Source organism: Eurypyga helias, unplaced genomic scaffold, assembly GCF_000690775.1.
Source record: "Eurypyga helias isolate BGI_N326 unplaced genomic scaffold, ASM69077v1 scaffold12620, whole genome shotgun sequence".
In the NCBI taxonomy this organism is placed as follows: Eukaryota; Metazoa; Chordata; class Aves; order Eurypygiformes; family Eurypygidae; genus Eurypyga; species Eurypyga helias.
The window spans coordinates 6907-27977 of record NW_010223832.1 but is presented as its reverse complement, the minus strand read 5'-3'; the positions used below and the strand labels follow the sequence as shown (position 1 = coordinate 27977).

Genomic DNA, 21071 nt, shown 5'->3' with positions numbered 1-21071 from the left:
GGAAGGGCGCCCGCGCACCGGCCGCCTGCAGACAGCAGGGAAAGGCGGGCTGGGGGGCACGCGTCCTTCGGCACACCGACACGGCTCAGCCCGCAGCTGAGGGCGGCTGCTGCTGCTGCTACAGCCGAAACACAGATCCCTCTCCGCGATCGTGGCAGCCATGCAAACCCACTCTGGGAACGCCCGTTTTGGGTTTCTAAGACGTATTTAAAAGAGGCCTCCAGTGCGAGAGCCAGAAGACAAGTCACCACAAGACAATTGCCACACAGCAACATAATTAAAAAGCTACGTGCCTCGGTATGCAGGGCTGCATACTTCAGGCAGCCAAAGCGAAAACAGGGCCTATCGTACGTTCTTCAAAATGGACTTCAGCATGGGGTGGAGCAGGCAGCAACACGAAAAGATAAATCCACCTTTAGTTTTCTCTTAGGCTTTTTTCCTCTGCTGCATTTGACTTTATCGCATTGCAGATCAAACTGCCTTCATATTACAAGGCCAACTCAAACTGACTGTTTGGGAAAGACTTAGCCACAGTGGTTTGGCTTTTCTCAAGAATGAGGCTGGAGAAGAATAGCTTTCCCCATGATAAAAAAGAAAAAAGTCTCTATAACCATTCAGAAACTCCCAGCTTTGACGCAAAGGCTTGCAATTTGGCAGAAGGACCACTGTCAGCGACATGCCTTTTGTGGTCCCTGTGAAAATCTGCCCAAATTAGGCCAAGTTGTAAGCCTCTGAAAACCAGCGTGCACATGCTCAATGGAGGTTTGATTGAAGCTGGCAGCACGGCTCTCCAAAGCCTCTGCCTGCGCTACACATGGTTCATCTTACACTGTTCCTCTAAGGTGCCTGCAATGAGCGTGCCATATCCCGAGCCTGCAGGAGCCGAGAACACTTTTCCTGTAATTGCCACGTCTGCCTGCCAAACACCGCTGGGTGCTAGGCTGAAAAACACAAACCATTCCTTCCGAGACTTCTGCGGTTATGCGCAGCGTACAGAGAGAGGAATCGCTCTGACTCGAATACAGAGGAGCAGAAAGCAGATGGGAAGGCAGGGATGTGTGTCAACAGGAACAGAAGGGGAGAAAGAGATGTGCCAAGAGAGGGTACACAGAGAGGTGTAAAGATCAGAGAAAGGGGTGTACAGTGCAAGGAAGATTAATAAATGCCAGAGTACTCCTCAGAATTTCCCACTGGATTTAGGACCCCTTCCGTCTCAGCCTTTCTCCATTATTTAGCAAGCATACCTGAAATTTCACTACAAAGATGATTATCCTACCTCTCCTAGTATTAGACTTCACTAACGGTTTTCACAGTATGAGGCAGCAAATATTCAACCGGTGGACTCGCGGTTCCAACCCAGCTGGTTGACCTCACTTGGTCATGAACTAAAACCAAACATCTCATCTTACTTGACAATATTTAGGAAATCCAGGTCTGGAAGAACTCCCTGCTCAGGCCCACTGAGACACACTGGTTGGTGCCGTATTGCCGTTCCTAGTTCTCTGCCCATTCGAAGAAACTCACCGTCACCGCACACCCGGTGCGATGCAGGCTACTCAGTCTGCATCTAGAAAACCACTGCTGGGAGACACCGGCCCCAGGAAATACATCATTAAGAAACGAGCTCAACTTACCCTTCTCAAGGAAGCCTCTGCGTTAACAGGAGTTTCTGGGTGGACCCATTTGGAGGAGGGCAGACCGAGTCCTGAGTAAGCATGTGTTCCATTTGGATACTGCCAAATAATTGGATAAAGCCCTAGCTGATTATAGGAAGCAGAAGGATGAGGTTGTCCAAGAAGATGTGGAGACTGGTGTTGTAACATCTGTTGCTGCTGCTGGTGCGCTAATGCCAAATGGCTTAAGCTGCTAGCATGAGCAGTCTCTAGTCGTGGGTGGCCACCCAGCAAGGAGGCAGCAGGCACTCCGGGTAACACTGCAGGAAGTAGATGAGGGTGATGAACAGAATGGTGAGATGCGCTGCTAAGGGGGTGAGCGTTAATAGCGGACAAGGGGGCCTGGGCGGACGACCCAGCTAGCAGATGGGATGAACCAGTTAATGCAGGATGATGAGCGTTGGGATTTAAACAGGTTCGGTGGGATGAGGAATGCAGAGGATAATTATGCTGATGCAAATAAGGTGAAATGTGATTAGTTCCTGGTTCTTGTCCAATCAGAGTGGGGTCCCTGTACACAGTGAAATGTTCATTCTTGTCAATGATAAGAGGACTTTTAGTAGCTTCTAGAGCACTAACTCTAGCTGGAACTGGATGAAAACTAGACCTAGGCAAATCATGATCAGTTTTATTGGCTGACCTTGTTAATCCAGTAGCATGGCTGTTTTGGGAACTAACCTTAGACTTCACAGTATCGGAAGATTGGGTGAATTTAGGCTTAACGTCAGGTGACTTTGTTTTAGGATGATCAACTGAAGCACTAGGTTTTGACTTCACAGAATCGGGGACTGGACTTTGCTTATGCAGTTTACTCTCTTCTGCTAGAGAAGCTACATTTAACGAAGACATAAACGAGCCATACTGCACTTTGTCAGGATTTAAGTGTTCGTTTACCGGTAACGTTTTTACAACCCCAGGTTGTATCGAATCCGTTTTGTTAACAACGCTGCTAACCCAACTCTGATCAGCTTCCTGTTTCCTTGCTTCAAGGAAACTGGCATTTGCAAGCTGCTGTTTTGTATCACTGCTGTGAGATTCTATTTTCTGAACCGTTTGCAAACCAAAGGTACTTGCAGCATTATCCTGGCTCTCCTTTTCAGAGTTGTTTTCGTTAGTAATGTCAACAACACATTTTGGAGTAGGAGGTCTGGGTACAAACTGCTCATTTTTTAACTCTGAAGCATGATGTTTTTCTGCATTGCACTCCTGAACATGTGGATCCTTGGCATTCTGCTCGTAAGGTGTTGGCTGCTCTGCTGCATGGAGTGAAGATTTCTCCTGCTGATCTAAGATGGATGACTTCAGTCTTTCTGTCTCTTCAGGTTTTTTATCCTCCGGTATTTCATCCCATGGAGACCGCCTATCTGTTAGTGTCTGTTCTACTCCCTCAACAGTTTGGGATTTTCCTTCTTCTCCATTGATCTTTGAAGTGTTCTTGCTTTTTAACTCATTTTCCGAATTTTGCTCTGAAGACGAATCTGTTAATCTTTTATTTGAGATTTCTGAGTCACTGCTCTCAGAGTAATCTGAGATATTGTCTGTCCGCAGCCTCTTCATATTTAATTTTTTTTCATCCTCTTCAGGCTTTCTTCTTTTACTAAGGAAGTGTTTATTTTTGGTTTTGGGATTTTCTGTAGAAGATAAAAACAGATCTATCACATTTTCAGCCTAACACGGTTTTAAGAAGCTCTCCTTCCCTTCCCAGTAACTGCTTTTACCTCCTCGACCTATGTAATCGTATCTTTCCTCCTTCATCTTCTCTTCATCAGGCATGCTGCTATCAGAGCCTTTCCTCTTATTTGGCCGAGTATTCCTCTGTTGCTGGTGCTGGTGAGAATTCTGTTTTGGTGCTGCGGTTTGGGAATTCATTGCTGGCCTGGGACTATTTGCTTGCGCACGCGTGTAATGACCCTAAAAAAATAATGTTGTGATTAACGGACTTAAAGATACATGTTTAAAGTCATTAATTAAAATTGCATTTAATATTCATAATATACGAAAATACTTAGGTAAAAAGATAAATGTATCTACGTGGACTGTGTTGCTGTTCTGGTTGGAACGAGACCGCCGGCGTGAAGTGATGCCAATATTTTCACCTTTCAACAAAGAGTGAACAACATCATCTAGAAAGGTCATCTGAACCATGGAAGGATCAACATTCTGAGGTTCTAACACCTGGTTTATTAAAGAAAAGAAAAAAATAATCAGCAGATGTTCAGACACTGCCCAATCTACATTTTCTGTATCAGTGTCCACCAGTCAATTTTCTGTGCTAAATACTCATCGGGGAAAAGCCCATTTAATGCTGACAAGCAGAACTGACACAGGAATCTCAACAGAGGCTGGGAATAGAGTAAACCACAGCATGTGTCTTATACTTACCACTGTAAAAAAAACTTTTTTTTTAAAAAAAGAAAAAGTACCTCAACAAAGGCTGGGAATAGAGTAAACCACAGCATATGTGTCTTATACTTACCACTGTAAAAATAACTTTTTTTTTTAAAAAAAGTACCCCACCACAACTTCCTTCCCCTTTACTGACCTGCTCATCTGAAATTCAAAGACACTGAGCTCTTAACAGAGTAACCTTTAAGCAGCAATTCTGTAAAATTTATTTAATATACTATGAAATATTCTGTATTCTGTAAAATTTGTTTAATATACTATGAAATATACCGCAAAAGCGCATTACGATACTGCTTCCAACAGAGCAAAACTGCTGAAAGGAACCAAAACAACTGGAGAGAAGAACTCCTAAGACTGATGGCACAGTACTAGCGAGGGATATTTCAGGAAAAAGGAAATGCTAACCACATCTTTAATCCATGTGTCACAAAGTGAGAAAAATAATATTTGGGGAAAAATTAATTAGAGCAAATTAAAAGGAAATAATGTATTTGAGCACTAGTCTAGTCTTAAATTTTTATTGCCACCCATGATTTTGTCAGTCATTTCAAGGCAGACAGGTCATTCACTCTATTAACGTTGAGTCGTTACTCCAGTCTCATGAAACAGAATTCATTACTGTCACTAAAAACACCAGTATTAATACTTTTTCTAACATCAACTTCAGAAATACAACTAAAAGACACCACAGTAAATGTAAATTAAGGCTGCAGTAAACGCTTAATTCAATAAACTGCAGGAAGTGGATATTTCAGTTCCTTGGAAGAAGTAATCACTACTGGAGTGCTGAAAGATTTCAGCGCCAAAAAAAGAAATTCTCAACAGAGCTGACAGGGTAGACCAGTTCTTAAAACTAGATCGCTTCACTTCAAAGGCTTCACTAGTCAAATAGCAACGGCGGAAGAAGAGCGAAACTGTAGGGCTGGTATTAATCATATCATCACACAAACGCTGGGCTTTCGGGACGGCATTAACTGCTAGCCCGACGCAAAGCCGTGGCTCGGCGCAGCGGTAAGACTCGCCCTGCTCGATCTGAACAACTCCGTGTATTTCAGAGCGCCGGAAAAATAAAAACGTTAAGGCGCCAGGACGCGTAGCTGGCTAGAGGGCTGCTTTCCAGGCCCCTAACTCACCTGGTCGTTCATGACCACCATGGTGCGGGTGAAGAGGTCATGGTGAGTGATGATGCCGGTGAACCACTGCGTGGCCGAGTCCTGCCTGTACACTCTCACCCTGTAACCATTTAAGGAGTATGGACCTTCACAAGGGGGAGAAACAGAAAAGCCATTAGGGAATTCAGCCAAAACCAAAGCAGAAATGGGTTTTCCTGGGCTTTTTAAGCTTCATAGCAACACATAGCACGGACAGCAAACTATTGGCAATTCTGGCACAGCGCTGCCTGTGGATTTTACTTTTATTCAGGAAGACATTTTGAAATGCAAATGGCACGGTAAAGTATGCTTTAAGGTCAATTATGCTAACATTTTCAACATACAATTTTCTTATCTAACTAAATCTTTCTGCAACCATGATGACAAATGATGGGAAAATTCCTGCCTACGAAGAGCAACCACAGCAAAGCAATCTGAAAGGCTAGCAGCAGGTTATACAGAAGCTATTTAACAGGCTAGTCACACGCCCAGATGCTTTGCTGGCGAAAAGATTTACATCTCGGTGTTGAGGCTCTGCCAAGTCTTTCCCATAAGTGACCACAGCGTTTCTCTCCATTACAGCAGTCGGAAAGGCAGCTGAGTGATCCTGTCCCTGCTAGGGCCACGCAGATATTCAAAACCACGCAGACTATGACGACTTCAGCTCCTCTTTTCAGATACATCACCTACAAAGAAACCCCACACACCGACCCTTTGCAAAGATCAGTTTAACTCACCCCCAAAAGCCTATGGGGTGGGGAGACAGTGTGGTACAGGACTTAATTTTATACTGAGATTCTACAATTTTATCCCTGTTCAGCGTCTCACTCGATCATCGGGACGCTGCATTTCATCGCACATCGTGTCTGCAACAGCGTTTTGTATGACTAAGCAACGCCGCCACCCAGTTCAGTTCCAACCAAGTGGGTTTCGCAACTTCCGCCACCCAACCCCAGGTCAGGCGTACAGGAACGGAAGCAAAACCAGTCGGTGACAACCTACAAAAAGCCTAACTTAAATGATTTAAGAGTGCTTAGTTGCTCAACCACACAGGCAAGGCCAGAATTCCCCTGTCTTTCCTAAAGATCATTTTTTCCAAGCCCTGCCCAGTACATTAAGCAAGCTCAAACATCTGCAGCGAAGAGGCCCGGGACCCTGCAGGTGACAGCTTTCTCTAGTAAAATACCACATTCACAAGACTGTGTCCACCATACCCTCTGCACGAGAAAGCGTGTGATCGTAAGGACTGTTTTTAAAGCCAACATTTGAGAGACCAAGTACAAAAGCAGTAATAATTGAGACGTTTCCAACCGGTCTTAGAGTTTAATTCTGGAACCTTAGCAGGGTGTTTTGAAATACCTTTTGCACATGATTATCTAGCCTTTAAACGGCTGGGAAACAGAAACCCCATGCAATGGCATCCTTCTTTCACCCACATTCACTGCACAACTGAAACCACGGGACTGACGGAACCCTCTAAGCTACCAGCGTTAACCCATCCCTGGAGCACATTTCCAGCTGCGCAGACAAGGGTCAGGAGCATGCCGGCGAGGGCACTGCCTGTCACCGACACACACGGACTGAGCAAGAGGAACAATCTACAAGCTTATGTCTCACATTCCCGGTCTTGAACCAGACGGGGTTCCCGTGGGGACACACTTCCTGATGGCTTCTCTCCAACCCTTACTCCATATGCCCCTGCAAAACGCCTCCAGCTCAGCTCCCACACTTCTGGCTGTCTGACCCAACCCAACATGTCTCAAAATTCTCATGGCTGTCCCAAAGCTCTGCCTTCTTCAGACAGTCTCACCAAAATTCTACATCTCTCTCTGCAAATTTCCCACTCCTACGTTCCTATCCCAGCTCCCCCTCTCCTGCATCCCACTGTTAACTGCACAATGATTTTCAGCTTCTTGCATAACCAGAACCAGCCTCTCCTCTCTCCACAGCTTCTTGTCTCATTTTAGCATTTATGATTCCAGGCCACTGGCTTCCAAGTCCTCTCCCAGTCTTCTCAGCTTACAAGCTCCATCCTGCCTTCTCCATCAGCTTCCAGCTTTTCTTACCCTCTTCTGCGCTGACCCAGTGCCAATTTCTTTCCTCTTTACTCCTTGTTCCAATCTGTTGCCTGCCCTTCATCCCAGCTGTTAGCCTATCTATTTTTAAGAGAGACTTTATCTACCTTTAAAAACAGTGGGGTTTTCTCCTTACGTGCTGCTGGGCAGCTAGGAAGGAGGATTAAACTGCGGTCATACACACAGGGCAGCTCAGCTCCAGCCCAGCCCAGCCACAAGCAGCCATTACAGGAAAAGCCTGGCTTTGTCTCCAGCCCGTGGCTGAATCACACTCAGCTACACATTGTTGAAACAGCCTGCACAGTGCTATCAAGAAATATCTCCAGGGCTGAAGCACACTCAGTGTTTCAAGAGGATTATTATACATTCAGCCTCAGAGATTGTAGCGATAATAAATCTAATAGGAAGAAAAAAATCAAATATTTTAATTGTTAAAAATCAAAAGACACCTCACTATGTTCCCTGAACTGGTTTTATTTGTCCCAAAAGCTTTCAACTTGGCCAAGTTTGGGAGGAGTTTGTTTTTTTTAAACAAGGAATAAACTACTTCCCTGCCAAACCTACAGTCTCTACTGCAAAGCATGCTGCTGTGACTGCTGCCCCAAGAAAAGGTCACGAGGGCCAATTTTTTTTCTTTGGTCTCATTCTTGCATATAATTGGACTGGTTTTGGCTAAATTTCCCCTTCCTCAAATTGGCATGTTTCTCTGCAAACGTTTGGAACCCAAATTTAAAATCCTTCTCTGACTCTCCTCTTTCTTCAGATCAACTGCGTTTTAACGGTGATGGTCAAAGTAGAAAATATTAAGATACGAGATGATGGCTTCGGCATCATTGACAAGGAAAAGGTTGGAGCCTAAAAATGCTGTAGAGGATGAGCCAAGAGAATATTGGTGACCACCACCTTAATAGGAGCATCTAGACAAGGTAGAACTGAAAATGTTTCTTAAATCGCAGGGAACAGGCAAATGGTAGTAACGGAGAAGGTGAAGAAAACCGGAGAAGGCAGGGGAGGAGAAGAGCACAACGTGAGCAGATGACAGCAGTTAGCGCTGCTGGAGGGCTGTCCGCAAGCCTCTGGAAGGCTTGTGCTAAATGCCAAGTCTCCGTGACCAGGAGCAGGTTACGCCCCGGGAGAACGTGGCAGCAGCCTCTGCCGGTTGGCCACCGTCCCGCGGGGCTGAGGTGGTGGCACCGCTAAGGCCCTCGCAGGGGGTGGCACATCACTGCCCCAGGAAGCGCGTCTGTCCTCGGGCCACACTGCATCACATCAGGTGAGCAAGTGGATTTTTAACTGCAGCTTCTCCTCAGATGAGGAGAGCTCGTCTGCAAGGACATTTGGATTAGATTAATCTCATCATCTAAAATACTCCTCCCTTGTGCACTTCTAAGCATCCAAACATACGCCTGAGACATCACATAAAATTACATATATGAAAACAAAAATGCCATTCCTTGACCGATGGGATGCGGATGAGTTCTGTGGACGACAGGCTGACAGTTTCATGTAGATGACTATATCAATACTGCTGGGGCTTTGCTCAAGTATTGATTCTGTACCAGTGTACACAGAGGCTTTTATAATCGTCTTATTGTTACTCTAATGAACTACAATAAACAAGCTCCATTTTAGTTTCCTTTTCATATACCCCTAATTTGATTTTGCATCACCTCTCAATCCAGTTTTGGCTGCAAATTTCATCAACAGACTATTAACTCATATTGTATCTGAGGATATTAAGATAAAATCTAAAATGACTAACACTGACATGCCAACTATCTACACAGTTCCATGCATTGCTTTTTTCCAGCATCATTTCTCCGTGGCTCCCAATCACATCTAGTCAAAAACGCCACAGAAGACACAAGTTTTTACAGTAACTTCAGTATTATACTTACCATGTTCATTTAGTCTTCTAATCTTAGTTGTATCAAAGAAACCAGTCAGCAAGCAAACCTCAGTACCATCCTTAAAATATCAGATTATTTACTGCTCCTATCCTAGTCTTAATTTACAGAATGACTGCCTAAGTACTTTTTTCCTCAAACTGCTTTACTGCTTGCCTGGGGATTCTAACCCACGGAGGTTAGTTTTTGCCTCCCATTGCTAGTAATGCCTCTGTAGAGCTGCCTGCCAGCTCTGCACAAAGTTAATGAATATACTCCAAATGCACGTAATATTTTCATTATCAGGAAGATTGAGCCAAAATAACTTAGGCTAATTCATATTAGTTTTCACCAGACTTGTATCTACAGTGTAAAAATAACAAATGTGTTTGCTGCAGCCTTCCAGCATTAGATTCCCGTCACAAAATTGTAAATGACTTGAGAGGCACGTTCAACCAGGGGGTGAGGGTGTGGGGATCTGAAGGGATTCTTCATCTGTGACAGAACGGTGAAGAACTACAAGCACAGACAGACACCACACGTAACAGTAACACCAGCAGAGCACAGAACAGCTTTAAACATGCTACAAGGTGTGCGGTTGCCGTTCATACACACGAACCTCCACAACAAATTCCAGAAAATATCTACGTTCAGCTTTTGCTGCAACCACTAAGACATCAAACAAGTTCAGAACAGTCTGAAGAAGTCATGCACAGCTTCTTACCTAGTCTTGTTTTCTTGTCTTAACAAGTGATTAAAAAAAATAACTTGCAAGTTAGAAATATGTTCTCCATTATATCACGAATGCTATGGGATGAGCCCCACACAACTAATGGCCTTAAAACTAACTAACACAGAATAAAAATAACACAATTTCCCACATAATTACCTTGCATAAAAATCTCCTGAACCTTTTGTTCCTTTACCCAGGCTTTTACCTCCTCATGTAACTGCGGGTTATCCCTGAGAACTGGGTTTAGACTGTCTACGTCGTCCTAAAGTAGAGATTAAAAAAAGAACCATATGTTACGTTTACTTGCAACAGTTCTGTTTATTTTCCTAGATGTATTTTAGAGTACAATATTAAGTACGTTTGATGCTAATTTTACTGATTGCCTCCAAATCCCTGTGTTATTTTTAGAAAAAACTTACAAGCGCAACACAGTGCTAGGAGTTATTTCACAGGAACATGCTATGTCAGATCCCACATGTGGTCAGACTTGTAAGCTATTAATAGGATCACACGTTCACAAATACTGTCTTACTACAAGCTAAAATTGCCCTCTAAAGACTTCAGTGTTTACAGGCTTGCAGAATGTTTAAATAACTATCACATCAATTTAAAAAAAAAAAAAAACTGTTTTCCGTATCTGTAAAATTTAATATGGACATATTGAGCATAAACACAGATAAAAAACCAACAAAGATGACATGTAAGAGAGAGCTGTATTTTAAGAGAAACAGACATTCTGAGGCAAACACCATTACTGATTTTCAAATATGTAGGTCTTTGTTAATTAGGTGATTTCAAGTAAGACGTGCTTTCATATTAATCTTTATTACATTCGGTTCTCCTGGAAAGGATGCTTTTTCCCCATTTGCATAGCATAACATCTGGGAAATTAAAACATATTTGGTGGCTCTGTCCTCCTAACAAGGAAAAAATAGGCACAAAATCTGGGTCGTATCCTTGAAAAGCAAGGCTTAAATCATCATTCATCTCTAGGCTTTTAGAATGCCTATTTTTCTTTATTTCAGAGCAAACTTGCTATTCCTGCCTTTGAGACTGTGGCAGAGAAATAAAGCTGCACCGCAGCCTGGCAACTCCTCATGCGGAAGACGACCTTGGAAATCCGTGAGCTGCAGGAACATTCATTTGTGCCGAGAGAACTTCAGACAGCTAAAATAATCAGAGCGATTCTCCACATACAAAATGTAAAACATTTTATCAGTACTGCAGCTGAGATCAAGTAATTTCTTTCCTTGATCTCCAACAAGTTCCTTGATGTTTCATAATTTATTATGAAGAGCTCCAGCCATAGAATATGAAGATACAAGCAGTACTCGGGGAATCATGCATTGCTGCCAGGCCCTCAAGTGACACGAGCAATTTCTCTCTATTCATCTGGATGAGATTATTCCTGCTAAATCCACTGATCACAGGATGTCTATTTCAAATTCAAAATTCACTTCCTGACACTTGAAGATTTGCTGTGCTCCATTATGGAGAATGCAGCAATGCTTCGGTTATTAGAGAAAATCACTCTCTCTCCCCTTATGCTTTTGAAAATGATATGGCCTCAGATTCAAAAGGAATGGTGAAGATGGTCCTCTTAATACACACAGAGTGGAACACAGTACAAGTGAAAGGGAAGATCAAGAGGACCCCGACCACCAGGTTAAAAACGCCAACCAGGCAAACACACTGCCATCGTTCTCAGAGGCACAAGAGGGTCAACACTAAGATTTACTCACAGATGGCAGACTAGCAACACACTGCCTCTCCCAAGGCAATCCATAAAGGCTATCGGCTCTTCCACTTTCCTGCACAAATCCATTTTTGCGTTGCTCCTACATACAGAAGCAACACCACCACTGGAAAGAGCAAATGATTTGCCTGGGGAACCCAAAAGATGCTGGAATTGGAGCTGTGTGATGATCCCTCATCTGTCCTCCTTCCTATGCAATCTCTTTCCCAGCAGCTGCAAGACATTCCTGTACCAAAATTTCCCCTCTCAGATCCACAAGCATTAGATCTAAGCACTGGACTAAGGCACTGTGATACTGGGAGTCTGGCTGACTTAAAGATGCAGTTAACATGCAGACCTCAAGAGTTCTGAAAAATTCCTCTGGTGCCATCTAAGAACATCTGTATCTTCATTTCAAGATTATACACAGCGACCAGGTACCATGAAGTCAGACCTGTTACTCTTTATGTTATTCTACTTCGATGAGTTCTTTATGCAAAGGTGCTGAGTCTATGCTGTCTTGAGCCACTTGATTGGTTTCTAAAGGTAACACACCGTGCTGCGTTTCTTGGAGAGTCCACATCCTTCCTACCCATCTCTGCCTTCTTTGAACTTGACTCTGAAGACACTGCTGATCCAACAGACAGTACATTTGGACTCTCTCTTCTATCTCCTACTCAGGTGCATGACATATCAGTACCTTTGAGCGTGCCTGGTGTGAACACTCAGAAAAAGACACTGCAAAGACCCTTTTGTACTTGCCTCCTCGCTCTCAGAAAAAGGTGAGCTACAAAAGCCACAAGTGAGGTCCATCACACAAGCTGCACAGTTTTGACCGGGATTATGTAGAGGATTCCAAAAAGAAACCAGGGTTTCTAAATACACACACAAAACATGTTTAACATACCAATCAATCACTGGGGGTGGGAGGAGGTGTAGTGTTTTGCTTCTAGACGTGAACATGCTATACAGTGGTCAATGGAAATCAGTTCAGCAAAGCAGAATTCTAACCAACCACTGAGGCTCAGTATCAAGATACTAAAAGTTTCCTGAAATATCAAAAGTTCTGTTCTTTCGTGTACATATTGCATATATCTACGAGAAAAAAAAAAAGTGTGTGGCGTGACTGATCTTTTTCCAGCCTTAATCTTAAATCTGAACATATGAAAAACCAGGAAATTAATTGCATAATGTGTTAAACTATAAGGTGATGGCCTTAAGCACACTGTTTTAGTGCACACCACGAATTTGGCAAAAGCAGAGACAGGGTAACAAGCAAGGCTGATGACCTGCAGTCTCTTCTCTGTCTCTGCACTGAAGACGAGCAGATGACTGCAGTGCCCAGTCTTTTTCCTTACCCTGTACCTATATTGCTCAAAAAACAACCCTGCCTGCAGATCTGAACCTCAGCAATTATGACCTTCAGCCTTCTGCTCCTCCGTGGTTGAAGCGGCAAGATTGACAGACTAACCCACAGAAGAATTAAGTGCCCTATACGATTTTCCTCCAGACTTTTCCTCATTTCAAAGTACTTTTACTCACAAAAGTGTATGATATCCTCTCTCCCAGACTAGTTTTTCCACAAGTCCTGGAATACCTCCTCCAGGAGGATGTTAATGCAGGTTTGAAATCCTTATGAAATGCAAATCAGAATGCAAATGAAATAAATGGGAGTGTAATTTTCTTCTTGAAATCTACTGTAGGAAGCTCTTTATGTACTTCATATGATGGTGCCCCTTGCTCCACAAATGACTACATGCAATACTGGGAAGAAGACAAAGGGCGTATGGACTAGAAAGATATGGTCAAGATAATCCTTCCTGCCCTTCTGAAGACAGTCACATGAAGCAATGTGACTATCAGAAGCTTGCCAATCTAAGTCAGGTTTTTTAGATCTCTGCTGCTATTGTTCCTTCTTTCCAGACCAAAAAAAGAATTTGCTTCTGGTGCAGCAGACTTTCTGCTTAATTACCCAAGAACGCTTGAGTTGGCTGGATGTCTCCTTGAGGAGGAAGTTCTCACCTCTGCTGGGGACACGCCTGACTCCAAGGGAAGTCCTGAGAAGAATTCAAGAATAAAATTTCCCCAAATAACAAAGTGATGCGGTGGGGGGTTTTGAGTGTATCTGTTGTTTCTTCTGGTGCAAAGATAGAGCAGGCTGGAAACTACAGACCATACCGTCAGGTTCAGATACCATGCTGCTCTAGCCAGAAACCAGAAATCTTTGTTAAAAGAAGCATTTTCAGAGAGCCTATTCAAACAAACAAGATGCGTCATTCAAAGCCACAGGTGTGCAAGTGCAGACCACTTAGAATGCTTCCAAATCCCTCCTAAGTCATGAATCAAACAGGAATTTCAAATACAGCACCCACAGAAAAACAAGTCAAAATCCAAATATATACAGAAGTCTCCTACCCAAGCTACACCCACAAACAAAATACTGTCCAAGATGCTGAGACATCCCAGGATGAGCCGAATCTGCACGCTGCCCAAAGACCATACAAAGCGCCTTCTGAAAGGCTCCAATGACCACAAGTTCCTTTCCGTATTAGGCACACAGGCATCTGTGCGGTGGGAACGCCAGCACACTTCCCCATGTTCCCAGCAGGACTTGCACTTCGGAAACAAGACGCTTCCTCAGCCATTTCAAAGTACTTGCCCAAGTCATTCTTCATAAACTTGAGGGGCAGAAGCGCATTTGTTAGGTTGATAGATGAAATCCTAGAGCACGAAACAACAGCTAGAACGTGGATTCCAGTAGCCGCCCCTTCTCCCAGTCACACAGCCCACATGGTACTTGGAGGGCACAGAAACTCCAGTTAGCTGTCAACCCTTCGTTCACAGTGTAGGAGAAGAGAACTGACAATATGCATTCCAGGAAAACCAGCCCTAGAAAAATAGTGGATTTTGGCACTAGAAAGGCTTAAATTGGAGCCCTGAAGACCAAGCCTCAAACTGCAGACATTTATTTGGGACAGCATCTTCCCTGGCAACAGTGTCTCTGCGTTTGGCTTCACTGCATCAAGGACATCTTTTTAATACCAGTAGGAACTCATTTCAGCTAGTGTTTTACAGAGAAAGACTAAGTAGATTTTGCAGTCCTCGCAAAGGTCAACACCACATTAGTCCTCACCATCTGTGGCTTAATTAACTATAGCTTCCTCTGACTGCTTAGAGGTTTTGTGATAATTTAGGACAGGAATTAAATGAAAACTAGTACATAACCAACATGAGAGTCCTGTTTACAGTGTTTACGCAGTACGCGCTGCACACGGAAATAAGCATTTTGTTAGTACTTTAATGGTAGAGGAACCACATTTAAATTCACACAGCGCACATGAAAAATTCAGAGATCAAAGCACTGAAAGCTTGAATCTTCAGTTTTCTTCTTGTTTCATGAGTAACTTGAAATCTGTTTCTGCAAAATGAGGCCCGCCTCCCTCCCCCCCCTTTTTTCTTTTTGCACCAAATCATTTTTATAACTGCATGGAGCTTCAGCTGCATAGAAAATCAATTTGGAAATTGCAGCCTTAAAAATAAGAAACAAGCTAAGTCAACACCTGCCTACCAATTGCCCCAACAGTCTTCAGAAAGCAGTGGCAGCACGAAGTGTTGTTTTTAAAATCTAGACTGCTGAGAATTTATACTAGGTCCCCTAATGCCATTTTTAGATGATTTTTCTCCCATTAAAGAAAAAAAAAAATCTGATTTTCATTCCTTGGTATCTAGCCTTCCTTTTTTCTTCCTTTTATCTTTCACTGACTGTACCACCTGACATATCTGATTATATCACAGATCTGTAATCTCTTTCACCAACCGTAACTTTTTAACAAAGCTTCAATCTTAATATTGTCCTGCCTGACGTGAGAGCAAGCAGGGGAAAAAAACCAACAAGACAGTGACATAAAATCCACATAAGCAGAATATCAAACACCTTCACAACCACCACATCACCTATTAATTGGTAGCATCCCTCTGCCACACTGCAAGACCTCTTTTCCAGCGGCGGAAGATAAGAATTTAAGTGAAACACCGGGAAACTGCAGCACTGACACACCAAGAGCTATCACCAGGCAAGCGCTGCCGAGGCCACACGGACCACACCAAAACCCTACAGGAAAACAATCAAATTTACCCGAGACTAAAATAATCCAGATCCTCTGTTGCTTCACCCATCTTTCTAGACACACACCCCCACATGAACTGCTGGCAAAGAGAATATTCCCGACTGCCTTCCGACAAGCGAAAGGCTACCCCAGCTGCCACGCCACTGCAGCTGGCGGGCAGGGGGTCAGAGAGGGGCTGTGCCGCTCCGCACGCCTTTCCAGAGGGGAGCGCATCGCCCCGACCCACCCGTGCCCCTGCGATGAGAGCAACCACCCTCCGGCCCCAGGCTTCCCACAAAGGGCACCGCGAGCCAGAAACACCCAGCCTACAGACGGCTCGGGAGTTTTTTTGGGGAGATGGTAACTTCCCAGTTTACCTTAAACGGCTCGGAGCGAAGAGGCTTAGGCTTACCAGGCGACGCGGCGCTTTCTATGTAAACCCAACCCACACTTGACCTATTTTCTGCCGTTCGGAGCGCCCGGTCACAATCTACCTCATTCAAACTCGGCAGCTGCTGGGCTACAGCTGAACCAGTTAAGTCAAGCTTGAAGGCACAACCCTGACCCCTAGACCAGAAACAAAGTCGAGCTGAGGTCAGCCCTGCTCACACGTGCGCAGAGGCACGCCGCAGCGGCCAGGCCCGGGAACAGGGTAACTAATCCCTTCCCAACAAGGGGCTCCGAATGCGCTGCTCAGAAAAGGACACAGGTTTACAGCTATTTGGGACTGCAACCATTTCAGATCAGGGGTTATGCTCAGTGCTTGACAGCAACAACTATGTTTCTGCAGGTAGAAAGTTAAAACTACGGGGGAAAAAAAAGGATGAATACTAAAAATTCACTAGTTCGCCAACTGCGGGTAAACTTAACATCTCTCAGGAAAAGCTATCAGCAAGTCTTTTCTTCCCCACTCTTCCCCATGCCTAATACTTCTCCCCGCACACTCCTACCTCCTTCCTCATTTTACCTGTTCAATAATTAAAGAGTTGACACTGATTTTAAAATTTTAATTATCAGGTTTGAGAATTAGGGGAGCAGGGCTTCATATCCAAGTCATGGTTTCAGGCCTGAAGAAATGATGGTATGATTCTACCAATGTCACAGGTGAAATGGGCATACAGGAAGGCTTTTTTTTTTAAAAAAAAAAAAAGTCAGTTTGTTATTCCTGTCCCTGTAGATGAGACCAGCGCAGAAAGGCAGAAGGGAAACAAGAGCAGCATACGGAATGAGCATGCAGCGAGGAAGCAAGCAGCAACCAACGGATAAGCTAAACCAAACCTGGGCCAGGCTGATATTGTCACAAAACCACCTAGAAACTGCTCTAGTGACTCTACAATCGCTTTGCATTTGAAAATAGAGATTAAAAATCCAGATGACCTGTATGCTCACGGGTTATGTCACCCTCTCTTTCAGCAGCTGGGACAATCTGGTCAGAAAAGCAAAATCCCGTGGAGTGACAGATGTACCTTTTAGCGTCGGAGCTAAACACTCCCCCAAACAAGCGGCTCCTACCCACAAACCTCGCAGGCTGCCAGCTTCCACTTTGAGCGCTGCGGTGACCATGTACTACTTATGTTGCTCTCCACGTACAAACGAATGAAAGGAAGTGAGCAGCAATGCTCCATGCCATCTTCCCCTTCATTTTCATGACGCAGCCATACCTCTGCTTTTCTTCCATTTTCCACTGAATCGCATGTCCTTCCCCTTCCTCAACGCAGGCTCCATACATTTATCACCACCACCTCAGCAATACGCAGCTTTGTCCTAATTTTGCATTTTGTCTTATCTACTCCTAAGAGAAACAGGGAGGGAGTGCTGATCCTGCCCCACTAACTCCCAAGTCAGGTGCTGATACTGGAACGAGCCTTTGAGTCACTTAGCAAGCAACTCGATGCCACTATGGGAAAAGAAACCTCAAAGTGCAGACATTTCCCTGAAGCGAGCAATTAGCAGAGAGAAGTTGATACTAAGAAGTAGAGCAGTTAAGTGAGTAGATTGGAGAAAAATCATTTGTACGTTGATATTAAAATTTAAAATGAGACCCAGACACACTGTGAATTGTGAACAACTTTCAGAAGTTACCTAACAACTTCCCAAACTGTATCAGCTGAAGGACAAGCTGTATGGATGGAGGTGTCTGAAGTAACAAAGTCTATTCAGTTGACCATCAGTTGCCTGTGCTACTGGGATGCTAGAAAGGCAGTCTAATGCCCCCAGAAATCAAGCCAAGAGATCAGTCCCTGCTCAAAGCCTGAGCATTTTACAGGAGACGCATCTTCCGTGCATCAGGAAGAGCAGAAACTCTTGCAGCAGCTTGAACTGGCGGAGTTGGAAAGCTGTGTACCGTCACCGCAGGTAATGACAGACCGGATAGTTCATCTCTTATCTCACAGTAGTTACCTCCAAATCTTTTATCAGTTGCATTACTCAGCAACAGGGTATTATTTGACGAGCCTACTGATAACCAAGAGCTTACTGTCTAAAGGTCTCCCAACTCAAACCCGCAGAAGAAACTGTAAAGCACTATCCAATACGTGGCAGACTGCCGACAGCTCCCAGAACCAACACCACCTCCCAGAAAGGTGCACTGGAGTATCTCACTCTTGTAAATGACCCTCTGCTCTGTAACTTGAACTACCACCAACTTAATTACCATCAGTCACAGAGCTACCCAGTCTCTTCTGCAAATATCCTCAACCCCATTTACCCAAGGGGAGCTCTGGGAGCAAAAAACTCTTCCAGCTCCCTTCCCCCCAGTCACTCACATGGGTTTATGGGCAGAATACAAATCCTTCCCAACAACATCAACCTTTTTTTTTGTCAAGAGGCAAGAATATACCGGGTATCTTCAAAATGTTCTTGAAAGACAGCTTTCAGTGGTGTTTGGGCCTCTTAATTACTATTAAATTAATGGTTTATTTTCAAGTGGTTTTCCAGGGCTTGGTTGAAAATGTGTTTCTTCGAACAGTGCTACGTAACAGCATTGGCCAGCAGGTTGGTGATAGGAGAAGTAGTTCAGAATAAAACACAATTCTCTCATGTTTTAAACAACCACCACTGTATTTGCACAGACCATTGCAAAGTTCATTTCTAATAGGATTGAAGGCAGCACTGCATAGAAGCAATGCATCTGGGTTGGGAAAACGATCAGCACCTCTTCTTGCTGAATTTCATTCAGAAGAACCACTTTCTCTGGTCTCAAAGACATGGTGTCGGGACTCTCCAACCATCTGGCTGGGCACACAACAGCGAGCCCATCACTGTGCAAACGTGCTGCCTCTGCTCCAAGACCCTATCAGCAGCAATGCAGCCATCATCGCCCGTTGGGGTTTTTTTTCCTCCTGCTAAGAGCTCCGTTCTGACCTGCTGGAGCCATTTTAGGAATTTCCCCTATAAATAACAGAGGTCTGACCAGCTGGGATGTATATCATACTTGGATTAACACGACAGCTCTCTGCAACTCTGGAGAAAGCAGTGGCTGTGCCTTTTATAGAACAGATGAATAATGGTCTTGCAAAGAAGAAAGATTAAATTGCTAATCAGAAAACAGGGCCATTTCGGTTGTTGCTGCAAACAGCTCCTTGGGTTAAACTTAGGAAAGTCATTCAGGGTTTAAAATTGATACAATGCTCCTGTATTTCACAGTATTTTTCCATCGATAAATCTACTAGCACACAGAACCATAAAAATTCCTGTTAAAAACATAATTCAAGACTGAACTACACCACTTGGGGGGCGGAGGGGAAGAAGCCTGTCAAGCACCATACTTTAGCCAAGTCTTATGCATCCTGAAATCTGCTTTAACCCGATTTCATCTGTTGTATATCAAAGTGGTGCAGAATGGTGAAGATAGCAAATTCACACTGGATTAAAACCCAGCCTCTATGGTTGAAATATAATTTCTAAACTGTATGCTTAAAATCCACTACTAGAATCACAAAATACAGACTAATATGCAAGAAATCACTGTGCTTCAAACCCACTTGCTCAGGAAAAGCATACTAAAACACTACTCCCAATACTCCACACAGAAGAGAAGCATGCAGTGAAAAGACAGGAATAGTTAATTTGAATTCCACTCAAAAGACAGGAAATGTCTGCTAGATTGAAGGGGGGGGTGCCAGTATTTATAAACAATGGTAGTAAAAACCCCTTCAGAACTATATAGTATACTGTTGAAGTGAACTTTGGTCAGGAAATGCACTGTATACCAAGCACTCTACATCTAAACAAGTACTGCACCTCTTTGTTTTATCAGTAAAGTTATTCCAGTGTCTAAGAAAATAGTAAAACTCATACTTGGTTTTATTTTTTAAAAAATCAGGTTTGTATAAAAACACTTGAGTTTCTCCACAGATGTCTGGCCTGGAAATGGAATTCCACATACACACCTGGAATGCCTACAGCTCTCAACCTCTACTAACTGCAGTTTGCTGAAGGCTGCAGTGCAGTTCTCATGAAGCACTAACCCCAGACTACAAATTAGTACTCCTATTAGGTGTAACTTCAAAGATACATTTTGTAAGAAAAAGCCATGGAGTGGCAGCTCTGAACAAAGCACTGTTGTATCAGAGGAAGGAATGAAAGCAAACAAAACCCATGAGTACTTTGTCAAATGAACTATTGTGTTTCTCATGTCAAGCTAAAGCTTATTTCTGGTAAGAGCACATTTCAGTGAAATTCAAGTTTCACCCTACCTAAAATGCAGGAAGGCCTCCTCGATAAGTACTGCAGGCAATGACTGCAGGATTGTACTCTCATTCACCTTTCAGAGTTCTCCAAAGCACTAAGGATTCCCAATTCCCTTATACAGCAAATATTTGGGAAAGCAGGAACATACCAGCAAAGCACCATCTGGTTATAAAGTGGAACAGACTTCTCCAGAAACTGATTTTGTGTTTGGATTATGAAAACAGTGTTGGTCAAGAACATCACGTAAAAAAATAACGCCTTAAACCTGCATTTTTAATAAATGAGGTGTGAACACTGGAAACGTTAAGAACACAGAACCGAGGATAAGGTGCCCTTCTCTTATTACTAAGCGGTATTTTCTGTGGGCTTTTACTGATGAACAAAGTAATAATCTGTGATCAACCACATGAAGTTCCTTATCCAGAAACACTGGATAGATCCATAAGTGCAGTAATCCCAAGACTGCTTTTCAGAAGTACTTAGACACTTCAGTGAAAGGATTTGATCTTCACCTTCAAAGAAGAAACAAGTTTTATTCCATCTGTTCAGTGCTACCTCCTGGAGCAGGATTAAGGAAGTCAAATCATTTAACCAACCATGAGTTTTGAAAAATC

At 43.6% G+C, this 21071-nt stretch overlaps 1 protein-coding gene across 1 annotated transcript in view; it reads right to left on the bottom strand.

Moving 5' to 3' along the window:
- JMJD1C (jumonji domain containing 1C) overlaps nt 1-21071 on the bottom strand; it is a gene marked incomplete at its 5' end in the record, with an annotated part of 56052 nt that overhangs the window by 28512 nt on the left and 6469 nt on the right. Inside the window, 5 exons of the mRNA XM_010154360.1 lie at nt 1635-3304; nt 3392-3584; nt 3705-3848; nt 5213-5337; nt 10081-10186. Coding sequence (XP_010152662.1) covers nt 1635-3304; nt 3392-3584; nt 3705-3848; nt 5213-5337; nt 10081-10186 — 2238 coding nt within the window. The remainder of the gene's footprint in view (nt 1-1634; nt 3305-3391; nt 3585-3704; nt 3849-5212; nt 5338-10080; nt 10187-21071) is intronic.